The 19,552-nt window shown below is 43.5% G+C and overlaps 1 protein-coding gene across 6 annotated transcripts in view; it reads right to left on the bottom strand.

Annotated features, from left to right (window-relative positions):
• SCUBE2 (signal peptide, CUB domain and EGF like domain containing 2) overlaps positions 1–19,552 on the bottom strand; it is a 64,983-nt gene that overhangs the window by 36,156 nt on the left and 9,275 nt on the right. For 5 of the 6 annotated variants that reach the window (XM_053562030.1, XM_053562033.1, XM_053562031.1 and 2 more), the window contains exons 3-9: positions 19,300–19,425; positions 14,820–14,954; positions 10,239–10,364; positions 7,858–7,974; positions 6,766–6,855; positions 3,133–3,249; positions 2,029–2,151 (exon numbers count right to left, since the gene is read on the bottom strand). In XM_053562030.1, the coding sequence (XP_053418005.1) occupies positions 2,029–2,151; positions 3,133–3,249; positions 6,766–6,855; positions 7,858–7,974; positions 10,239–10,364; positions 14,820–14,954; positions 19,300–19,425 (834 nt within the window). The remainder of the gene's footprint in view (positions 1–2,028; positions 2,152–3,132; positions 3,250–6,765; positions 6,856–7,857; positions 7,975–10,238; positions 10,365–14,819; positions 14,955–19,299; positions 19,426–19,552) is intronic. The other variant, XM_053562032.1, reaches the window with a different exon arrangement.

Below are 19,552 nucleotides of genomic sequence, written 5' to 3'. Positions count from 1 at the left end.
CTATTGGTAAAATATCAGTAGTAATGTATGAACTATGGTGAATTGAAAGAAGAAAACACTTGGTTTGGAGGTAAATCTGGTTCCCATCTCTCTCTGATCTTTCCAATATTAGCCTTCTCGCCCAAGAGGCCAGTTAATCCTGGGGTTTAACACCCTCTGCCCCTAAAAGAATGCGCTAGTGCTGATATCCTCTGTAGTTTTCTATTGCAGACACTGGAATGTGGTGGGTAAACTCTGAACTGGATCCTCTTGACCAATCCCTTGGTCTTGTTCCTCCCCCATGGTCCGTCCCACGTGTCCCCTGTCTTCCTGGCTCAGTGTGAAGTCCGCCTTGGCTGCTGCTGGGGTCATGCAAAGTAGCCTCAGGAGGCTGCCCTTGTGTGTCTCGTCATCGCCTCTTCCCTGGTCTGGCCCTCACAGTGTTCCTATACATTAGAATATTAGTGTTTCACTCTCTCCACTTGGAAAGGTTTTAACAGAGTTATGACGTGTGTCTCCAACCGGATAAGCCAGTGCAGCACTCAGGAGAAGCCAACTAGACCATTGCTGGACCATGTTTTCAACACTAAATGTGCCATGCGAAATGACATTAATAAAAAACAAACATTTGGAAGGAGCAGGAAGAATGAAAAAGTGAAATAAAAAAGGACAAATTCTTGTAAAACCCCTTCATCCTTAGCTTTTCCCAGAAATCCTGGCAATTTCTTCAATAAATCTGTTCTGTGCAAATATTTGTCCTACCAAGACTGATCAGTGAAAAATGAGAGAAAGTCACTTTTTTACCCTAGTAATTGATGCCGTTCTGTGAAATCTGTTATTGATATCAGCCAGTTGTCGAAAAAGTGGACTTGTTCAGTAGCTGACTTTGGCTGTTCACTATGGGTTTTTGCTTTGCCAAAAATAATGAGATCACTTTCCTAATTCCCTTTTAATGTGTTTACACAGCTTAAATAGTCTTGCTTGTTCTATACATTATGAAACATTATGTGGAACAGCAAATCTGCTTTCCAAGTCAAACTGAAGAAATTATTATTTCCACACTATAATCATCTAGAATTAACTTAAAGGAGAATATGCTCATACTTCCTGACAAATTATACATTGAGAAGCAAAAACCAAGAAAGAAGAAAAACCTACTTCACATCATAAAGTTTTAAAAAAGAAACTTTTACATCTTCCTTATCTGAAGTGAAATCAGACACTATATTCTGATTTTGATTTAATTCTTAGATTTCTAACAAGGTCAGTTAGGCGGTCCTTCTTTATTCACAGAAATGGAGCCAGATTACATGAGAGCACATCTTCCCTGAGAGCTTCTTCCTGCACATCAATAGGAAGTAAAAGGTGCTCATCTAAAAATAATTAATGATGCTTCCCACTCAAAACAGTTTCTCACCACCCAAAACAGTTATTAATACCAACCACAGCTACCAGGGAAGTCCCCTTGGTGCACCCCTTACATGGGAAAGATGCATTCAAGAAGGGGTGTGTCATCCTGCCTAAGGATTAACCAGCATCTCTTCCCTCTCGGCTGCTCATGTAAAACAAGGTCTACAAGGAAGAGAACAACTGAGAAATGATTTTAATTATGTACTGACCTCAACTTTTTGCAAGGAAGGCATATTAACTAAACCTATTCATTTTTGCTTTCAATTTATAACTTCTGTTGTAAATTCAGTAATATTAAAGGAAATGTTAGAAAGGGGAAATTATGCCCAATGTCCACATCCTACTGCAGCCCTGCTTGCATTCTGCGTTCCGGTCCAGTTCTAAGAGCAAGCTGCTGTAATCACACCAGATGGGTTCTTTGAGGTGTTCTCTAATCATCAACAGCTTAATTTCCAAAATGTGCCTGTGCGCTACATCAGTGTTTTTATTCTACCCGACATGGAAGAAGTGAAGGCTAGGATGGAGGTTGGATTAATGGCTCCGTCAAGCCTGGCGAGCCAGTCTCTGCCAGGGTGGAGTTACATGTCCTCTGCTCCAACCGACGGGCCATGGTAGCACAGCTACACTTTCAGCACATACCTTGGCAAGACTTCTCATCTGTTAATAATTTAAATCCTTTTTTGCAGCTGCAGTCAAAACTGCCCACGGTATTTTTGCAGAAATGATCGCAACCTCCATTGCGGGTCTGGCACTCATCAATATCTGTAACGGGCAAGCATCGGCAAATCAGAGAGCAATACTTGCCTCATTTCCCACAAATCCCTGAAGGGCTATTACGTGTGTTCATTATTTTCTGAAATGAAAACAGACTCATAAAAGCATTTAAGAATTCTTGCTAATGTTTTTAATCTTACACATGTTTTCTTGTCTGGCTTAACCAGTTTTGAAAGACAAGTGCCTCGTCCTCTTGAGAACTTTGACTTACAATGCCCTTGACTAGTGTTAAGAAAACAAACTATGGGAAAGAACGGTGAGGTCCTGTCGTATTCCCATCCTTGTACTGCTCTCTCAAGATAACATGGCTCCCTTTAATATATTATCTAGCCCAGTTTAATGATGAAAGCCATAAGCGACTGGAGCATTTGTTTTGGCAAATTATACAATGATCAAATAGCCTCAGTCTTTTTAAATTATTCCTGATACTCAATCTTATCTTTTCTCAGTTTCGTCTGGTAATCAGTTATCTACTTTTTATCATGCTAAAGAACTCATCTTTTGTACTCTTGCCCATGAACTACCCATAAATCATTGGTGTCTCTCTTCATCAGTAAAAGTTAATGGTACAGTTATTCATTAAGTTCTTTGGATAATAATCTTGACTGTTTTTTACATAATAATCTCCAGGCTATTATTTACAATATGTTGATATTATCTCCTGCAAATGAATGCTTCCTTGAACTGCCTTTTTTCTAATAAGGCCACTGTCTGAAATGAATTATTTGATGCTTGTAGAGGCTGACCTCCTCAACAATTAGTGTAATTAAGTTGGTTCTAATTACGCTTACTCAATTATAACCTTCCACTAGCCCAAGGAAGAAAAGCTTCCATCAATATGAATCATAAGCAAATCTGGAGTCACTTGGGATAGGGAGGGGAAAGAGGTGCCTTGATTCACACACATTAGCAGCATGGGGGTTTCCTCCATGCCAGGACACCCAGCCTCCCTGATGGGGTGAAGGCTACCTTTACACGTCTTGCCATCCAGCTGGAGCGTGAACCCGATGGGACAACTGCAGTGAACCCCTGTTGAAGTATCCTTACAGGTGCGATCACAGCCTCCATTGTTGACAGCACATGTTTCTAACAAGGAGGTTAAATATATATTTAAAAAAAAAGGCAGTTAGCATCCTAAAGAAGTGCTGGTACAACTGTTAGTATTTGTGATTATTTTTATGGAAGCCAGGAAGCACAATGGGGTACTCATGATCACACCCCGAGTCTCTGCCACCTGCAGAGGGGCTAGAGGGAGAGCAGAAGAGGCCTCTTCCACAAGTCTAAATGAGTAATATTTTCTGCGGAAGCTTGTCAGGATAAAGGGTTCAAGTTGTCTCTCAGCCTGTAGAGCCGTCCCCCTACTAGTGGAAGTGGAATCAAAGCCATTAAAAGTGCCTCCTGATCCAAAGCCCCAACCGGCTAAGTCTGACCATATCTGGCAGGCAAGATGTGAGTGCAGAACAGGGTAGAAAGAGAGAATATTCCCCTCACAATCCTGAACCTTCTCCTCTGAATATGAGGAATGGGCAAAGCAACAAGGTAAATGTCGCCTACCCCCAACCATTCCCTTGGTGCAGACTAATGATTTCATCTTTGCAATTGCCAGTTTACTCAAATTAGAAGTTTAACTTTTCCTGAAAGGAGAAAGACCTGTCATTAAGGTCACATGAAAAATAAGTCAAAATTGTTAAATCACAACTATGAAAATGAAGAACCATAAACAAATGGCCTTTAAGTTCTGAATTTCATGTAGTTAGTCCAAGTAACAAACAAGCGCTAGTCAATATTCACTGAATTGCAAGAACCTAGGTATCCAAAGACATGATTTTTTTCTTCCATAGCTTCCTCATTGTAGGTAGCCTGGGGAGTGGTGAGGGTCAAGCCTAGTTCTAATTAAGTATGACAGAGAAAACATGTATGTTTATCTTTTCTTTCAAAACCTCACCATACAAGAGCAAATAGATTTTTTTAAATATAAAAGAAGTTAAAATCTTTTGTTAAAAGAGCTTATTTTTATACATATTACTATGTACTCCAGTAATATGTTCAACAGTTGGTCAGTTTTGCTCTGTTGCCCAAGCAAGAGTGCTATGGCATCCTAGCTCACAGGAGCCTCAAAGTCTTAGGCTTCAGCAATCCTCTTGCCTCAGCCTCCAGAGTAGCCGAGAGTATAGGCATCTGCCACAGTGCTCGGTTAGTTTTTCTGTTTTTAGTAGAGATGGGGGTCTCACTCTTGCTCAGGCTGGTCTCGAACTCCTAAGCTCAAGCAATCCACCTGCCTCAGCCTCCCAGAATGCTAGGATTACTGGCATAAGCCACTAAAATCTTATAATCAATTTCCTCAAGGAGATAAGAAAAGAATCCATGAAATAAGAACAGGTTCCTATAACAACAGACCAAACTAAAATTCTTGAATTATCAAAATATGAAAGCAGAACTTTACAAAGAATCCTGTAGAAAGAGTAGGGAATAAAAAATGAAAAATCTCCTAGATTTTGGGGGCAAGACACAATTGTAAGAGGGTCTTTACCTGCCAAATGCAATCAGTGTAATCTGGTTTCTTGTACCCTCAATGAATCCTCAACAATTTAAAAAAAAAAATCTCCTAGAAAGTAGAAAAATACAAAGAGAAAAGAGAAAAAAAAAGAGGCTTAATTTAGGAGTTACAACAACCCACTGATAGGAATTCCACAGGGAAACAACAGAGAAAATGGAGTGAAGAAATTTATCAAAGGAAAAAATGTAAGACAAAGTCTCAGCACCAAGGGACTTGAATGTCCACACTGAAAAGGACTACCAGAGTACTCGGCAGAGCATCGGCACAGCAGGTGGCCAAAGACTCACAGTAAGGGACGTTGTGAAATTTCAGATCACTAGGGACAAGAAGAAGATCCTGAGAACTCCCAGAGAGAAGCTTTAACAGGTTTTATATAAAGAATCAAGAATAAAAATGACTTTAGGCTTCTCAAAACAACATTGCATGCTTGGAAACAGTGGAGTGCTAACTTTAAAACTCTGGAGGAATGATTTTCCCAATTCTGAATTCTATACGGAGCTACATTCTCCATAAAGGGTGAAGGCAGAATATGCATATAGAGGCATTTTCAGCATCCAGAGTTTTTGAAAACCTACATCTGATTCACCGTGGAAACTAACACCCTCACCCTCTTTGGGGGAGGTCCACTAAAGGGAAGAATGGTGAAGGGAATTTTTAGGCTGATAGGAAAGGTCCAGAGGAGAGAGCTGCAGGTGGCCAAGAGCTATAGCAGGGTGGGAGCTCTCTGAAGAGACTTTTTAAAGAAGAAAATTCCATTTCCTTAAGTTACTGCTATATTTGAACACACTGAAAAGAGTTTCAGAGCTCTAATGGAAATTTGCAAAAGAATTGGTAAGAGGTACTTAGAAAAGTAAATGAAGAAAATAAAATCCTGACACATTACATAACTCAGGTGAATCATATTTACATACTCATAGTTGCTATAATGTAAGCACATAATATTGATTTAAAATGTGGGGGCAGCGCCTGTGGCTCAAAGGAGTAGGGCGCCAGCTCCATATGCTGGAGGTGGTGGGTTCAAACCCAGCCCAGGCCAAAAAAAAAAAAAAAACTGAAAAAAAAAATGTGATACGACTATATTAAGGGTGTGCGAGAAAGGGTAGGGATGTGTGTGTGCTTGTGTGTTTGTGTACACTCACTGCGGGGTTGGGAGTAGTGAGAGTTAAAACCTGGTCTTCTGCAGCAGGAAGATAAAAGCCACTGTCAAAAACTGACACGTCAAGAGATAACCGTATAGACTTCACTTTTCAGACACATGGGGAGGAGGAGTTAGAAGAACAGATTAGAAGAATTAAAAGGTTAACCTGCTTGGTAACCAATGGCTGGTAACCAGTTATCTTACCTGACTATTAAAGCCAGCAGCTATTTTAGTTACGTGGAGCCAAACTTTCTCCAGAAGAGCAATGTGCCAAGGGGTCTGTCCGACTCCCAACCCCACAGCCACCACCTCTGCTTCTCATCTCCACCTCATCTGCCACCTTCCCTGGTCCTCCGGCCAAGTGCCACTCCTTTCCACTCATCTCTTCTACTATAAACACGCTGAGTCAGAAATAGGAGACACAGTGGACGTAAATGCAGATCAGCCACCGTTCTGAGCTAGAGGCCGCCCAAGTCCTCTCTCATTCCAGAGACTCAGAAGGAAGGGAACTAACATTCACTGACCTGCCATTCAGTCCCAAGCCCTGGACTCGGTGCACTTTGGCATATCATCATCCTAATTGAGCATCCTGATAGCCCTAAGAGGTAGATTATTACATCGACTTTAAAGAAAGGCCAAGAGATGGAGGCTCAGGGCAGTTTGTGAAGCCTTATAGAAAGTTGGGGCTGTGTGAGGACATTAATCCAATGATTCTGATGGCTTGGTTCACTGTATTTCCCACAGCAGCTCTGGGTGAAGAAAAGACACACACCCTAGGTTTGCAGGAACTGCTCACTGGTCCAGCTAATCTGAGGGCATGTGACCCCCAGGTTCAGGCCTAATGCAGAAAGTTGGGGAGGGAAAGGGACAAGGGCAGCGACCAGGGAAGGGCAGTGGAGGTGCCTACCCATGAGCAGCCGCCGCTTCACTCGCTTATCCCCATCCGCCACTGACGTGGCATTGCTCTCTGTCACCTCCAGGGCCGTGTCCTCTCGCTCTATAAGAGAAGCAAAACAGCACAGTTCTCCGATGGAATGAGTCAAATTATTTATCCCTGCACAACCATTTCTGCTAAAATCCCAGACATTATTTATCCCTGCACAACCATTTCTGCTAAAATAATGTGAGAATTTAATAATATTCACTCATTAAATGTGTCGTAATGAGTCTCTGTAGGAAACACAGCAAGTTCAATGCCACAGGTCCTTAGTAACCATCAACTATGGAAAAGATTTTGGAAGTATATTATACTTCATAGAGGTACTGGGGAATGCAAGCCTCAGATTCAATGCAGTTCCCTTAGTCCAGTACAAAAAGAGCCTTGGGCTTAGAAGCCTCTAAAATGGAACTAGCAGAGGACACACCATGAAGGGTAGGCCAGGTGTCCTGCTAGAAATATGTAGCCCTGGGTCCTGTTGACGGTAAAGTCGCTGCGTCAGCACAAACAGCCGGTGCTAACATTGTACCTGGCCCCTGGGGATATGTTGTCCCAGTCTCCAGAACACCAGGTTCAGGAGAAGCCTAGACCAGGAAAGGAGGAAGGCTGCACACAGAGAAAAGGCCCTCCAGGGCGGTGCCTGTGGCTCAAGGGGTAGGGCGCCGGTCCCATATGCCGGAGGTGGCAGGTTCAAACCCAGCCCCGGCCAAAAAAATAAAAAAATAAAAAAAAAAAAAGAAAAGGCCCTCCACCTCAGGCCTAGACTAATCCCAGCACAACATGTGAAGCAACACAGGGCCTGTCTGGGGCCAAAGACACCAAACCAGCCCGCATCTGGTTTGGTGCTAAACACCACTAAGGGTTAGGGTTAGGGTTCTGGGCTGGTCCCAAGGTAGTGAGTTATCTCACTTGAAGGTTCATAAGTCAGTTACATATTTAACTCTTTGCTCTACTCTCCCCCCTTCTCACTACTGCACTTGACTGTCTTAGAAAAAAAGGGTCAGGGACAGGGATGAGCATTTTGGGGCAAACCCTCGCCCAGTAAAGGGGGTCGCCACTCACCAAGGCAGCTCCTCCTATCCGCATGCATCCTGTAGTGTGGATGGCAGCTACACTCTGGGCCATCAGCTGTGTCTTCACAGGAGTGCTGGCACCCTCCATTTCCATGGTTACAGGTCACTGAGAGCAAAATGAGTCAATTTATAAAGCCCTGAGATTTCCATGACCAGGGCTATGATGGCTCCAGAGTCACTCTAATCTTCATTCTGTATTTGAGCACCTAGTACATGCCAGGCATTGTGCAAAAAATGTAACTCCAATCCAGACGCTGCCCACGTCTGAAATGTTCAAACAAATCTGAACAAAGTCATACAGAAGATGGAGATGGGAGAGTCTGCAGAGATCTTTATTATTTAAGGGGAATTACACCAAGAGATTCTGGACTACTGCTTTTCTCAATCTAGACAAGTTCGCCTGTTAATACAGCTGAACTGGGGTTTTGGAAAATGCTATCACACTTTGTGTCCAGAATAAGCACACAATATTTAATTTGGACATATATGTTAGAATTTCTCTCATCAGATTTCATCTGGATTAGTTAGAAGGGAGGATAATCAGAGGAAGGGATGACTCTGCACACAATTAATGTGACATTAACCAGTAATTATCAAGACTATGTATGAAGGCATTGATGATAGGCCAAAAAGAAAGAAAACTCCAACTACAAAACTACTCATCAAACTGTTAACAGTGGTTACCTCCGGCAAGGGAAACAGGAGGGGAAACTACACGTTTTTTATTGCACTTTGGACTGTTTGAATTCTTAAATAGGCCTTTATAATTTTTCTGGTTTAAAAGAACTAATTACATATTTGTGATGTTCTGTGATTATCGCTACATAAAAATTGTGTGTGTGAACAACAACTAAATAGGAATATGAAAAACTTGAAACAGCTGGCTCTGTGGTGGGATTCTGAATCTTGTTTTTTCTTTTTAAATTTCTCAAATGTTATAACAATATTATTTGAACAGTGACATCTTAAAATTTTTAAAAATATTTAGTCACAAGCTTATAGGTGCTGCACCTCCAGCAATTAGTCCCCTGAAAGACTCTGAAATGCAGAAAGTCTTGCTCTGCAAGTGAGTCTTAGAGGGATGGGTCCCCCTTTTGAAAATCTACAGACAGGATAAGTGTCACTTTGAGGGGCCTCAGAACCTGATGTTTGGTGGGGGGGGGGGGGCACTAGCCCTGGTCCGGCAGCCTTTGGGGTTGCATTCTGCTTTGTGATGGAGACACGGGGAGAAGTCTTTCCCTGGTTAAACTGTCTCCTCTTCCCTAGCAAACTGCAGGGCTCTTCTGTCCCTAGTTCCTCAAGGGAAACTCTCAATGTTTTTTCTGGCATTAGTGGTGTTTAGAAGCAGTTGTTTCCTATCACCTGTTGGAGTTCTGTTAGTGTAATCATGGTATGGCAGCTGTGTATAGTGTACTGTTCATTAGCCCATTCAGTAACTAATGTGTATTGAGCACACCCTGTGGTAGGCACCAGAGGAGTACTGGTGGGACAAAAGGAGACAAGGTCTCTAAGGATACAGACACATAAATACACAATTCCAATGCAGAGAGTCATGCACCATCGCTGAGGAATAAACCAAGTGGTGGTGAGGGTGGTGCCTGTAAGAATGAAATGGGATATAGCCCATCTTGCAATAGTCTTTGCACATAATAAATGCTCTCCAAAACATAGCTATTGTCATTATCCTTATTAGAAGATGAGTTGAAGGTTGACTGAGATTCCCCAAGCCAGGAAGGGAGGAAGACTTGGAAAAAGCATGGAGGCATGGAAAAACATGAACTGTTCTTGGAAAGGCAAAGAGCTCAGTGCTTGTGGAAAGGAGGCAGATGAGGTTCACAAAGGAAGCAAGGGCCAGGGAGCAAAGAATTGTGGTTGCCAGATGAGGAAATTTGATTTTATTCTGTGGGAACAAGGAGACCTGTCTCCCAACATTCACATTCTTTATTCCTAATTTCATTTCCTTCTAATTCGTTCCTTTTAAAATATCATTTCCCTTCCCTACGGGAGACTACCCTTCTGCAGTGAGCAAGGACTCGGTGAGGGTCAGTATCTCGCACCAGCAACCTTCCCTGCTGCTGCTGCTGCTGCGCTGTGTGAAGGTGTTTCTGATGCTGGACCACAGAAGGCAGCCTCGCAGAGGTCCTCAAACTATGGCCCGCAGGCCACATGAGGCGGTGTGATTGTATTTGTTCCTGTTCAGTTTTTTTACTTCAAAATAAGATATGTGCAGTGTGCATAGGAATTTGTTCATAGTTTTTTTTTTTTTTAAACTATAGTCTAGCCCTCCAACAGTCTGAGGGACAGTGAGCTGGCCCCCTGTTTAAAAAGTTTGAGGACCTCTGATCACGGTGTGTGCCAGCTTATACTTACAGATGCAATCTCTCTGGTTCTTGGCCAGCTCAAAACCAGGCCTGCACTCACAGGCGACGCTGCCTCTTGGGGCCTCCTTACAGATGTGACTACAGCCATGATCCTTATTCATGCAGCTCAGGCCCTCTGTAAAACAGCAGCATGCAACAGGTAACTGGGCTGTGGCAGAATCCTGAGCCCTAGGGTTGCTGCAAGGGGTTGGGGGTGGGCCACAGACCCACCCACGTTGGTCTCCATTAGCCTCACATTTAAAAGCATATGTCATTAAAATCAAGCCTGGTTGGGGGGGGTGGGTAGAGGGAGGGGAATCGGTGGGATCACACCTGTGGTGCATATTACAGGGGTATTTGCGAAACTTGGTAAATGTAGAATATAAATGTTTTGGCACAGTAACTGAGATAACGCCGGAAAGGCTATGTTAACCACTGGGATAAAAATGTGTCAAATGGTTTATGAAGTGAGTGTATGATGCCCCATAATCATATCATTGTATACACTTATGATTTAATAAAAAAATTAAAAAAAAAAAAAATAAAGTGCTAAAAGTAAAAAAAAAAAAAAAAAAAAAAAAAAATCAAGCCTGGTGAATTAACAGAGGCATGAAAATCTTCTTCTGTCACCCACAGGATGTGAGGAGGATATCTCAACTCTCTTAAGAAAGAGGGAGCCCTCCCAATAAACTAGAGCTCTCTGTTGGGTGTGGGATCTGAGAATGCTGATCCCAAGAACTGGTACTCACACTCCTATCTCTGCTATATCTTAAACAATAGCTGATGGAGAATGCCAAGAGAAAAGGAGAGTCCTCCTAAGGAAATTTGCAGATAGAATGATAAAGAATCCCAACTTTTTCATATACTCTTGAAGATAATTTAAAAAATTTTTTCAACTCTCTCTCCGCTTCCACCAGATCCATACTTTGCTACATTTTGGTATCGTCGTATGGACCACCTGCCTCGGGATCTTCCTATGTGACCACCCTCAGTCAGTCCCTTGGCCTCTCCCTCAGCAGGCTCTGAGCATATGCCTCTGACGGCATCACACAACACAAGAAGAAGAATAGAATGAGAGAGACCTCATACATGAGGCTTCCTTTAGCTGCTGTATAATTCTTTTTAGGAATACTGAAAATTTCTATTAGGCCCAGTCATGTAACAATGGTAGTGTGAAGAGGGATGGCTGGTTATGCACCTGGATGGTTTTACCTGCATCTAAATGATGAGTCACTACCAAGGTAAACATCCGTGTGGTTGACCAGCATCTGCCTCATCTCCAAACCAATACCCTGAGACTTTGCTGCTCACCAGCACTCTGAAGGAAGTATTCTCACACCCAGGAGTATTTTCAAGACATCACATGCCCAGTTTGTGTTGCATTAATAATCATTAATACCTGTTCGTATGTTGCTTTCTGCATCTGTGGCTTTAAAACATCTCTGGGAGTAGGGACTTTGTTTTCACTGGCTCTCTACTAAGAAGTCATTTCCTAACAGTACAAGTAGCATCGTTGTAAGCATGAATATGGAAAGGTTTTATTTACCTGCTCTAGGATCCAACACTCTTCCATATTGTGCTCCTAAAGCCTTAGCCAATAGGTTCTAATGAAGTCAAAAGTTGCTCTCTAGTTCTCACCAGAGAACTGTCAAACTGTGCTTAACTGGAACAAGTGTTTTAATACAAATAGATGCCATTCCTATTCTAAAAGGCAGTGCAGTGGTTAATACATCCCATTCTCTCGTGTATCTTTTAAAACCATCTTGTTTTTTTTCCCCCCGACAGTTATGAGCTGTTTGCAGTCTAGTGCTCAGTCTGCTGGATGTTGCTGGGATACTTTCACCCCTGCCACTGCTGGGCTGCTGTCAATTAACACAGAAAGAGGCTTGTTCCAGATTGATGGAAAGCTTTGTAAGAATGACCATGTGTCAGATGCCACTGTTCTATTCAGAGAGGTTGCCCCCTGATGTCATATCATTATCAAGCTAGATCTGAAGGTACCAGGAGGTATTGGAGGCTTAAATGGCATTGGAAATGCTGACGGCTGTTCAAGAGGTGACCCCAAAGCACTACATAGTATCTGAGTGCAAACAAGACCACTGCTGAGGCAGCGGATGGATCTGGGCCCAACTGGGTGGCTCACACTCCCCAAACTGGGCTGCTAGTCGTGTCGAGGACTGTTAGGTCACCAGAAGGGAAAACGCTCAAAGCACTGGAATGGCCCCATTCTGGTGCTCCCCAGGCTCGGGGATCCACTGAAGAGTATTTTTGGAAGTTGAATAAAAATATGCCTTGTGAACTGAGAGGGAAACTACACAAAATGAGAAATGGTCCTTCTGAGAATATAGCCTCTTCTTCAGCACTCTGAAACCTTCCTCACGGCCCTGAAAAGCGGCAGTCCACCATCCAAACATTCTCAGAGCAGACAAAACAAAAGAGGAGTGCTCATTTTCAGAGCCTGAGCACCTATGAATAGGAACAAAAGGAGGCTGGGGTGACTGTTTCCCTCTAGCCTACCCTCATTATATGGGTGAAGACACGCAGTCTCTTTATGGGAGCTTTGGGGTCTATAAGGATTTAAAAAAATCAATAGGTTGTGCTTTCCTTCAGAATCAACTGTTATGATCCCCTATATTAAATAATGTTTAGTAAATAATTACTAAAAACAGTAACAGGAGCACTAAGAAATACTAGCTTGCAATGTTACCTTCTTTTAATCATTTTTAAGATATCTACTGTGGGTTGTTTTTTTCTAAGGGAACCATCTGGGGAGGAAATTCTATAAGAAAACTGTTTACAGACTGTTCTACTTGAAGAATTAAAACCCTAGGATGGAAAGGTTCTCCATTACAAATTGCTATAATCTGTTGGCTCACCCTGCCATGAATTTGCCAAGCAATCAGGTTTAAACACAACAGAAAATCAAAGAGAGCACTTCCAGGCCACAACTCCAATTCTTGGATTTTGGTTTTAGTTCCAGACAAATAGGTTCATTTTAAATACTCTTCAGGGGATCCAAGAATGTCTGAATTGTAGAAAATTTAGAAAAGTTTGTAGAGAGAACCTGCATTTGTATTTGCTTCTGTTATGAGTAGCCTGTGTCTCTAATCAGTCTGGAGAGTCTGCAGGACGGGAGAGAGGGGCCGAGCCAGGGCTCCAGAGGCACAAGATCTGAATTGCCACAGGCTGCTTTGTGAGTGGGAAGAATCGTATTGGGGGTGTCCAAGCGATGGGCTTACCTTCGATTTCAACCCCTCCCCCTTAGCCAGAGTGACTTCTCAGGAAGCAGCTTTGAGTAACCAACAGGGGGGATGCCTTGAGATTTGGATCACTTTGTGCCTCTGACATCTTAATTCAGTCCCACCCCGAGTTCTGCCTGTGTTGGACAAGACTGCAGTATACACAGAAGAGACCAGAGAACCTGGCAGGAAAATGGAACCCCACTGCTACTCCATCAAGGGCCTGGCACGAGATAAGAAATCCACCTGATTAGACAGTGTGTGTGACTCTCTGCCCCAAATGCTGAGAATGAACAGATGTGAGGTGACAGCCAGCAAAGCCATCAGTCCCTGGGGCATTCTCTGAGGATTTTTCTTAGTACCCAAACAGGTATTCTAATTAGGTATAAGGTATGAGCCATCAAGTTTGGGAAATGAGACAAAAATCATCCTCCATGAAGAAAGTCTTGAAAAGTCACTAACACTATGATTAAAACAAGAAATCTGCAAATTTGCGATAGAATAGTACCAGAACTTAAAGTGACTTTATTCTTAAGTTATGAGAATGAATGAGCAACATTTGACAAAAGGAGCTTATAGTCTAATACTTAGGGCATTTCCCCTAAAAGCAGGCAGATGCAACTCCAAGAGAAATACAGCCACCAAAATGTGGCTCTTTGGCTTACGAGAGAGAGCAGAGTAGAATTAAAAGGATGACATATAGTTAGAAATAAGTAATTTGCCACATGTACTTAGTGCCTCTCCCTCCCAGGAATCCACTAAAATAATAGAGGATTTTTAAAAAGCAAAGAGAATGATATAAAGGCCATAAGAAAGAACAGTTTTAAGCACATTTATAGAAAAATGGGAAATAGCGACATGGGTGAAACAAACTATAGCATAGAGAGCCCAAGTCCCAGGAGGGAGCCCTCGGTCCTTCAGAGTTCAAAAATGCAAAACAGGGAAGGGCCAGATCTAGCTTGGGGCTGAAAATAGGGCAATTCATCAAAAGCTCCGTGGGAAGGATCCAGCATCATGTCTACCCACCCAGAGCATGGTGCTGTGGTTTTCAGCACCTTTTTCAAAAACTTGGCAGATCATCTGTTATACTGCTCCTGAAACACTAGTCATGTTTGAAATGCACTCTAAAGATTAGAATCAGAGAATGTGAGAGTTTGAAAAGCCCTCAGAGCTCACCCAGTCCAATGCATGTACTTTGCCAGGTGAGGAAGGTGAAGCTAAAATAACTTGCCCACAGTCACCCAGCAGCAGAGTCTGGGCCTGCAGCTTCCCCTCTAAAGTCACTGTGTGTGCGCACAAGGGTGGATCTCTGACGTCTCACTCTGAGCCTGTCCACAGTAGGACAGAGGTACCTCCCAAGCGGTGAATGCACGTGTGCTGATTGTCACTCAGGAAAAAGCCCTCCTTGCAGCGGCACTCGTAGCTCCCCATGGCATTGACACAGGTATGTTGGCAGCCACCATTGTTCTCCAGGCACTCGTCCACATCTGGAGGGAGAAAGGGATTAGCCTATTGCTATGGTGACTGTTTCAAACCCCCTCCCACCCCCCTCTCCAGCCCAAAAGCTCAGGGGCTCCTGCTAGGCAGAGATGAGGTCCCTCTTCTGGTCCCTACATCACAGAAGCTCTTGCTATGGAAGCCACTGAGGCCCGTAGATGATTAGCCCAGCTCTTAGGGACCTGGGGCTTCCTTGGCCAGGCCCACCACAAGGACACAAGGTAAGTCAGTGAGTAAGTACTTATTGAACACCTTCTTATCTTCTTAAATACAGATTAAGAAGACGAGATTCCTTCCCTCTAGGAGTATGCCCTTCAATAAGAGACAAATATACAAATGATTCTGAGATAAAGTAAAAGTTGTCACAAAAAAAAGAGAAATCACATCTGGTTATGGGGTATCAGGGTGGGTTTTATGGAAAAGCTGATGAAAGATGAGCCCTTAGGATTTCTCCAGTTATAAATCAGTAGAGAGGGGGTTGTAGGTAGAAGAGAGTGCCTAAGCAATAGCGCGAAGGCTGGGGAGCATGGAGCATATTCAGACACCCGTGAGTCATCCAGCTTGGTGGGAGCACAGGGCACAGGGAGGGAAGTTACAGGAGAGACAGCTGGGAAGACAGATCGGGGTCACACTGCAGAGTCTTGAATACTAGACAAAGAAGTTCCTACTTAATTTGGCAGGCATCTGGGAACTACTGGAGCAGAGGAGACATAGTCAGGCCCTTTCTTCAGGAAAAATAAGCAGCAGCTGAAGGTAGGACGCAGGGAAGGGGAAGAATAGAAATCCTGAGATTCAGCTTCACACATGTACCTACAACAGTCACAGCTAGTGCTAGTGGGGGACAGAGCAGGGGCTGTGGCAGGGGACGGCGGTAGGAGGCCAGGCACACGAGAAGACTGTGGGTGGACAAGGGCCAGGAGCTGGTGGGCTGTGGGGTGGGGCATTGTTAGAATACAATACCTTTACACCAAGGTAAAGAAACTTGGGGAAGACAAGTGCTGGGTACAAAAATGGGAATGGAGCTATGGTTCCCCCTTATCCCCTCCAAGACAGGAAGGTGATGTGTCTGAAATGCTGAAATTCAGGGCTAGATCCAGCAGGGAGTGGGAAACCTTAGTTTGGTGGGAAGAGAATCTGGTGGTGTAAGCACAGCTTTGAAAACCATTGACTTATAGTTGCTTGATAAAGTGGTGGATGTCAATGAGAGAGCCAAGGGCAGGAGTGTGGGAAGGGAGAGAAAAGAAACAGAAAGGAGAAAGCTAGAGTTAGGATTCTGGACAATTCTGGGGTAGGGAGGAGGTGGAGGAGATGGCAGGAGTCCCAGGAGTCTCTGGAGAGGAGCCATCAGAAAGGTGAGGAGGGAGGCAGCATTAGGGAACCTTCCTCCCCCTACGTCCATAGCATTCTGTGCACAGCTGTATTAATACACTCTCGGAATTCCACTCTCAATCTCTTACTTATCCATCACCACTAGATTGCAAACTCCTTGAGGACAGAGACTTTTTGTTTGAATTAGCACTGCCCTGGCGTATAGTAGGTGCTCATTAACTGTTCAATGGATGAACAAACAAGCAGGTGAGTGGAGCATTACCAGACCCAAAGAAGAGAAACTTCAAAAAAAATTTCAGACAACAAAGGCTCAAGGAGAAGGCTGATAGGAAAGCAATTTCTTTTCTCCAACCTAATTTCTCGTGTGCCTATCACTAGCTCCTGGGCATATCTGTAATAAGAAATTTCACATTTAAATATCTGTTATCTGGTTTCAAGCTTCAGATCTTACAGTCATCTGTCCTCCCACACTACCAAGCAGATGCCTGACTAAACTGATGGGACTCAAGCCATCCCCACCTAAACCTAACAACCTACCCTTGTCTATGCTAAAGAGTGAAAGAAGCACATTCCAGAAGATGAGCTGTGCCGGAACACACCTGGCCTAGGTGTGTTCCACAATGGGCACGAGAGGACAGTTTCCCTGAACACCAAATCCTGGATTGAGCTAAGGCATGCTTCCCTCTGAGCTGCTACACCCCTGCCCCACATTTAACCCACGACTTCTTTTCTCCAAAGCAATCTGAAATGCATCATTAGGGTGGGCAATGCACTCTGATTGGATAAATACAGAAGTGTGTGTGTTCATGTACACAAATTCTATCACTAGGCTACTGAGCTTCTCCAGACTGAAAAACGGTGGTTCCCAGCCCTGGCTACATGAGAGCCCTGATGCCCGGATACAACCTCCAGATATACTGATATAACCAGTCTTGGATGGGGCCAAGGCTTCTCAGGTGATTCTAATGTGTGACCGGGGCTGAGAACTACTGCTACAGAGCTGCATAGCTATGAGAGCTCCCAGATACTCTATAAATAGAAACTAAGTGTAGATGGGGTGAGATGCATGGAAAACCTGCCTTTGTTTTTCAGGCTTGTAGGCACTCAGGATCTTAGAGCACTCTTGAGTTTAATGCTAGAGCTAAGTGGTATTTGTCTTCTTGATATCCTGGCTAATATATTTGTGGGTAATGTGTGGTTGGGGAGCTGAGGAGAGGTACGGGGTCATCCCAGAGAACTCAGGAAACTGCCATCCCTGAAAAGTTTTGGCTCTGAGCTTCTTGGCACAAAGAGGTTCAACCCTATCAAGTCTGAGCTGCAGAGAAATCTCTGTGTGTGCCGGCCCTGCTCTTCTGAAAACATTTTACTTTCTCATGCCTTCATTTTAAGGACTCCTTACTTCAGAAATCCTCAGTGGATGCTCAAGGTCTCTCTGCAAGGCAGATCCTTGCTACCCAGTCCACAGTGACCCCACGGAGAAGTGGAAATACTCTTTGGAGATATCTGGGTTATCGGCTAAGACAAGGAGAAACTCTGGGCTTCAGGCTCTCTGAACAGGCCTGTGTGCAGAAGCACCCTGGCCAGGTCCCTAACCCCTGGATGGTTCAGTTTGTCACTCTTAGGATGCTCACACTTTCCCCTAGGCTGTTGTTAGAGCGTCACAGTGATAACCATTAGTCTACTGTCAGATACAAATCCTTAAAATGTCATTGTTGGCAAATCAAAGACACCTCTCTCCCTGAAAATGGTTAAAACAAACAAAAATCCAGACTGTATGCTTCTCAACGAATGACATATTTTTGAGTTTTTAATTAATTTTAATTTCTTCCTGCTCTCAGGAGTATCTCTTCAAAGTGTCTTTTTGTGATACCGACTGCCTATATCCAATATACAGAGGGGTTATTGATCCCCCAGTAGTCTTTGATCAAATCTTGCTGACGGCCACAGGCTTGAAAGGCCAAGTGATCTGCACACCAAAGCCTGGTCCCGCACACGGGCATAGGCAGGAAAGAACAGAGTCCGTCAGGATGGAGCTCCAGGTCACAATGAAGCAGAAAAACCTTCATAGGAAGGTTGGCTTTCAAATGGAAATACTCCCCTCCCCCGGGCCACAACCTCAACACAAGTTGTCCCTCTACTTTTTCTAGTGCCTTTTATGCTGATCTCAAAGCATTTGATTAAGTGGCCATTCCTACCCCACCATGAGTGGGGGATAGCCGTCCCCACAGAGTCAGAGCCTGGCTCAAGCTGATCCTTATTTGGCCAAGTAGACATTAGTAGGGCAACCATAGGAAAAGTCAGCAGTGTCAAAGGACCATGATGCCAAGTGCCTCCCAGGTTGTCCTCCTGTCCAACTGATAACACCAGCCTTATAAAGCAAACTACAGATACCTACCTGCCAGGTGTGCTGTCTCCTCTAAGACTATCCAACACTCAGCCCTATCCAACTGTTGCTGCTTCTAAGTTCTATTTTATTCCTGGCATAAGAAATAAATGTAAACAACTCTCTTTGCAGTCTCGGGAATGAAACACCAACAGATGTTTCTGTTTTGTGGAATACCAGGAGGATGTTCAGGGAAGGTTTCTGTTTGGTTTTCTCTCTAAGAGGTGGGGAGTCTAGCTGGCTATTGCCCAAGCACACATTTGGAGTCTTCAAGACAAGGAGTTTTACCTAATTCCAGAATAGAGATACAACATTAAAGAAAGGGCTATAAGTCAGGACCTTGGGACTCAAGACAAAAGATTTTATAGGTGACGAGTCAATGGTAGAAAATCAATAAGAAGTAATGGTCATGTCCACCCATCTCCTAGAATTTAGAATATAACTAATCACATAAAAACTAAAACACTTTACCTGATTTTCTATCAGGGAGTCAGCTTTCCAAGGGGCCAGAGAACACGTCTCTGATCCCCATTTTTCATAAGATTTCACCAAAGGAAAGAAAGGAGAGGAGGATCCTAGAAGGTCAATAAATAAGAATTGCCACTTCCAAGTGTTTTGCTTACCAAGACAATTATGACCATCTTGAGCCAACATGAAGCCATCAAAACAAGTGCAACGATAATTGCCTGGAATATTCAAACAGTCATGGACACAGCCTCCATTGAGTTCGTTTTCACATTCATCAATGTCTGAGGAATAAAACAGAAGTAAACTAGACAGATGCTATCTCTTTGCTATGGAGACATACACATTTACCTTTTAACCAGCAACACCACGTCCAGGAATTGTACCTGAAATTAAATATGCAGCACTGTT

This window comes from Nycticebus coucang, chromosome 14 (assembly GCF_027406575.1).
Source record: "Nycticebus coucang isolate mNycCou1 chromosome 14, mNycCou1.pri, whole genome shotgun sequence".
Lineage (NCBI taxonomy): Eukaryota > Metazoa > Chordata > Mammalia > Primates > Lorisidae > Nycticebus > Nycticebus coucang.
Note: the sequence above shows the minus strand (reverse complement) of the source record. Positions and strands in the feature narration are given on the sequence as shown.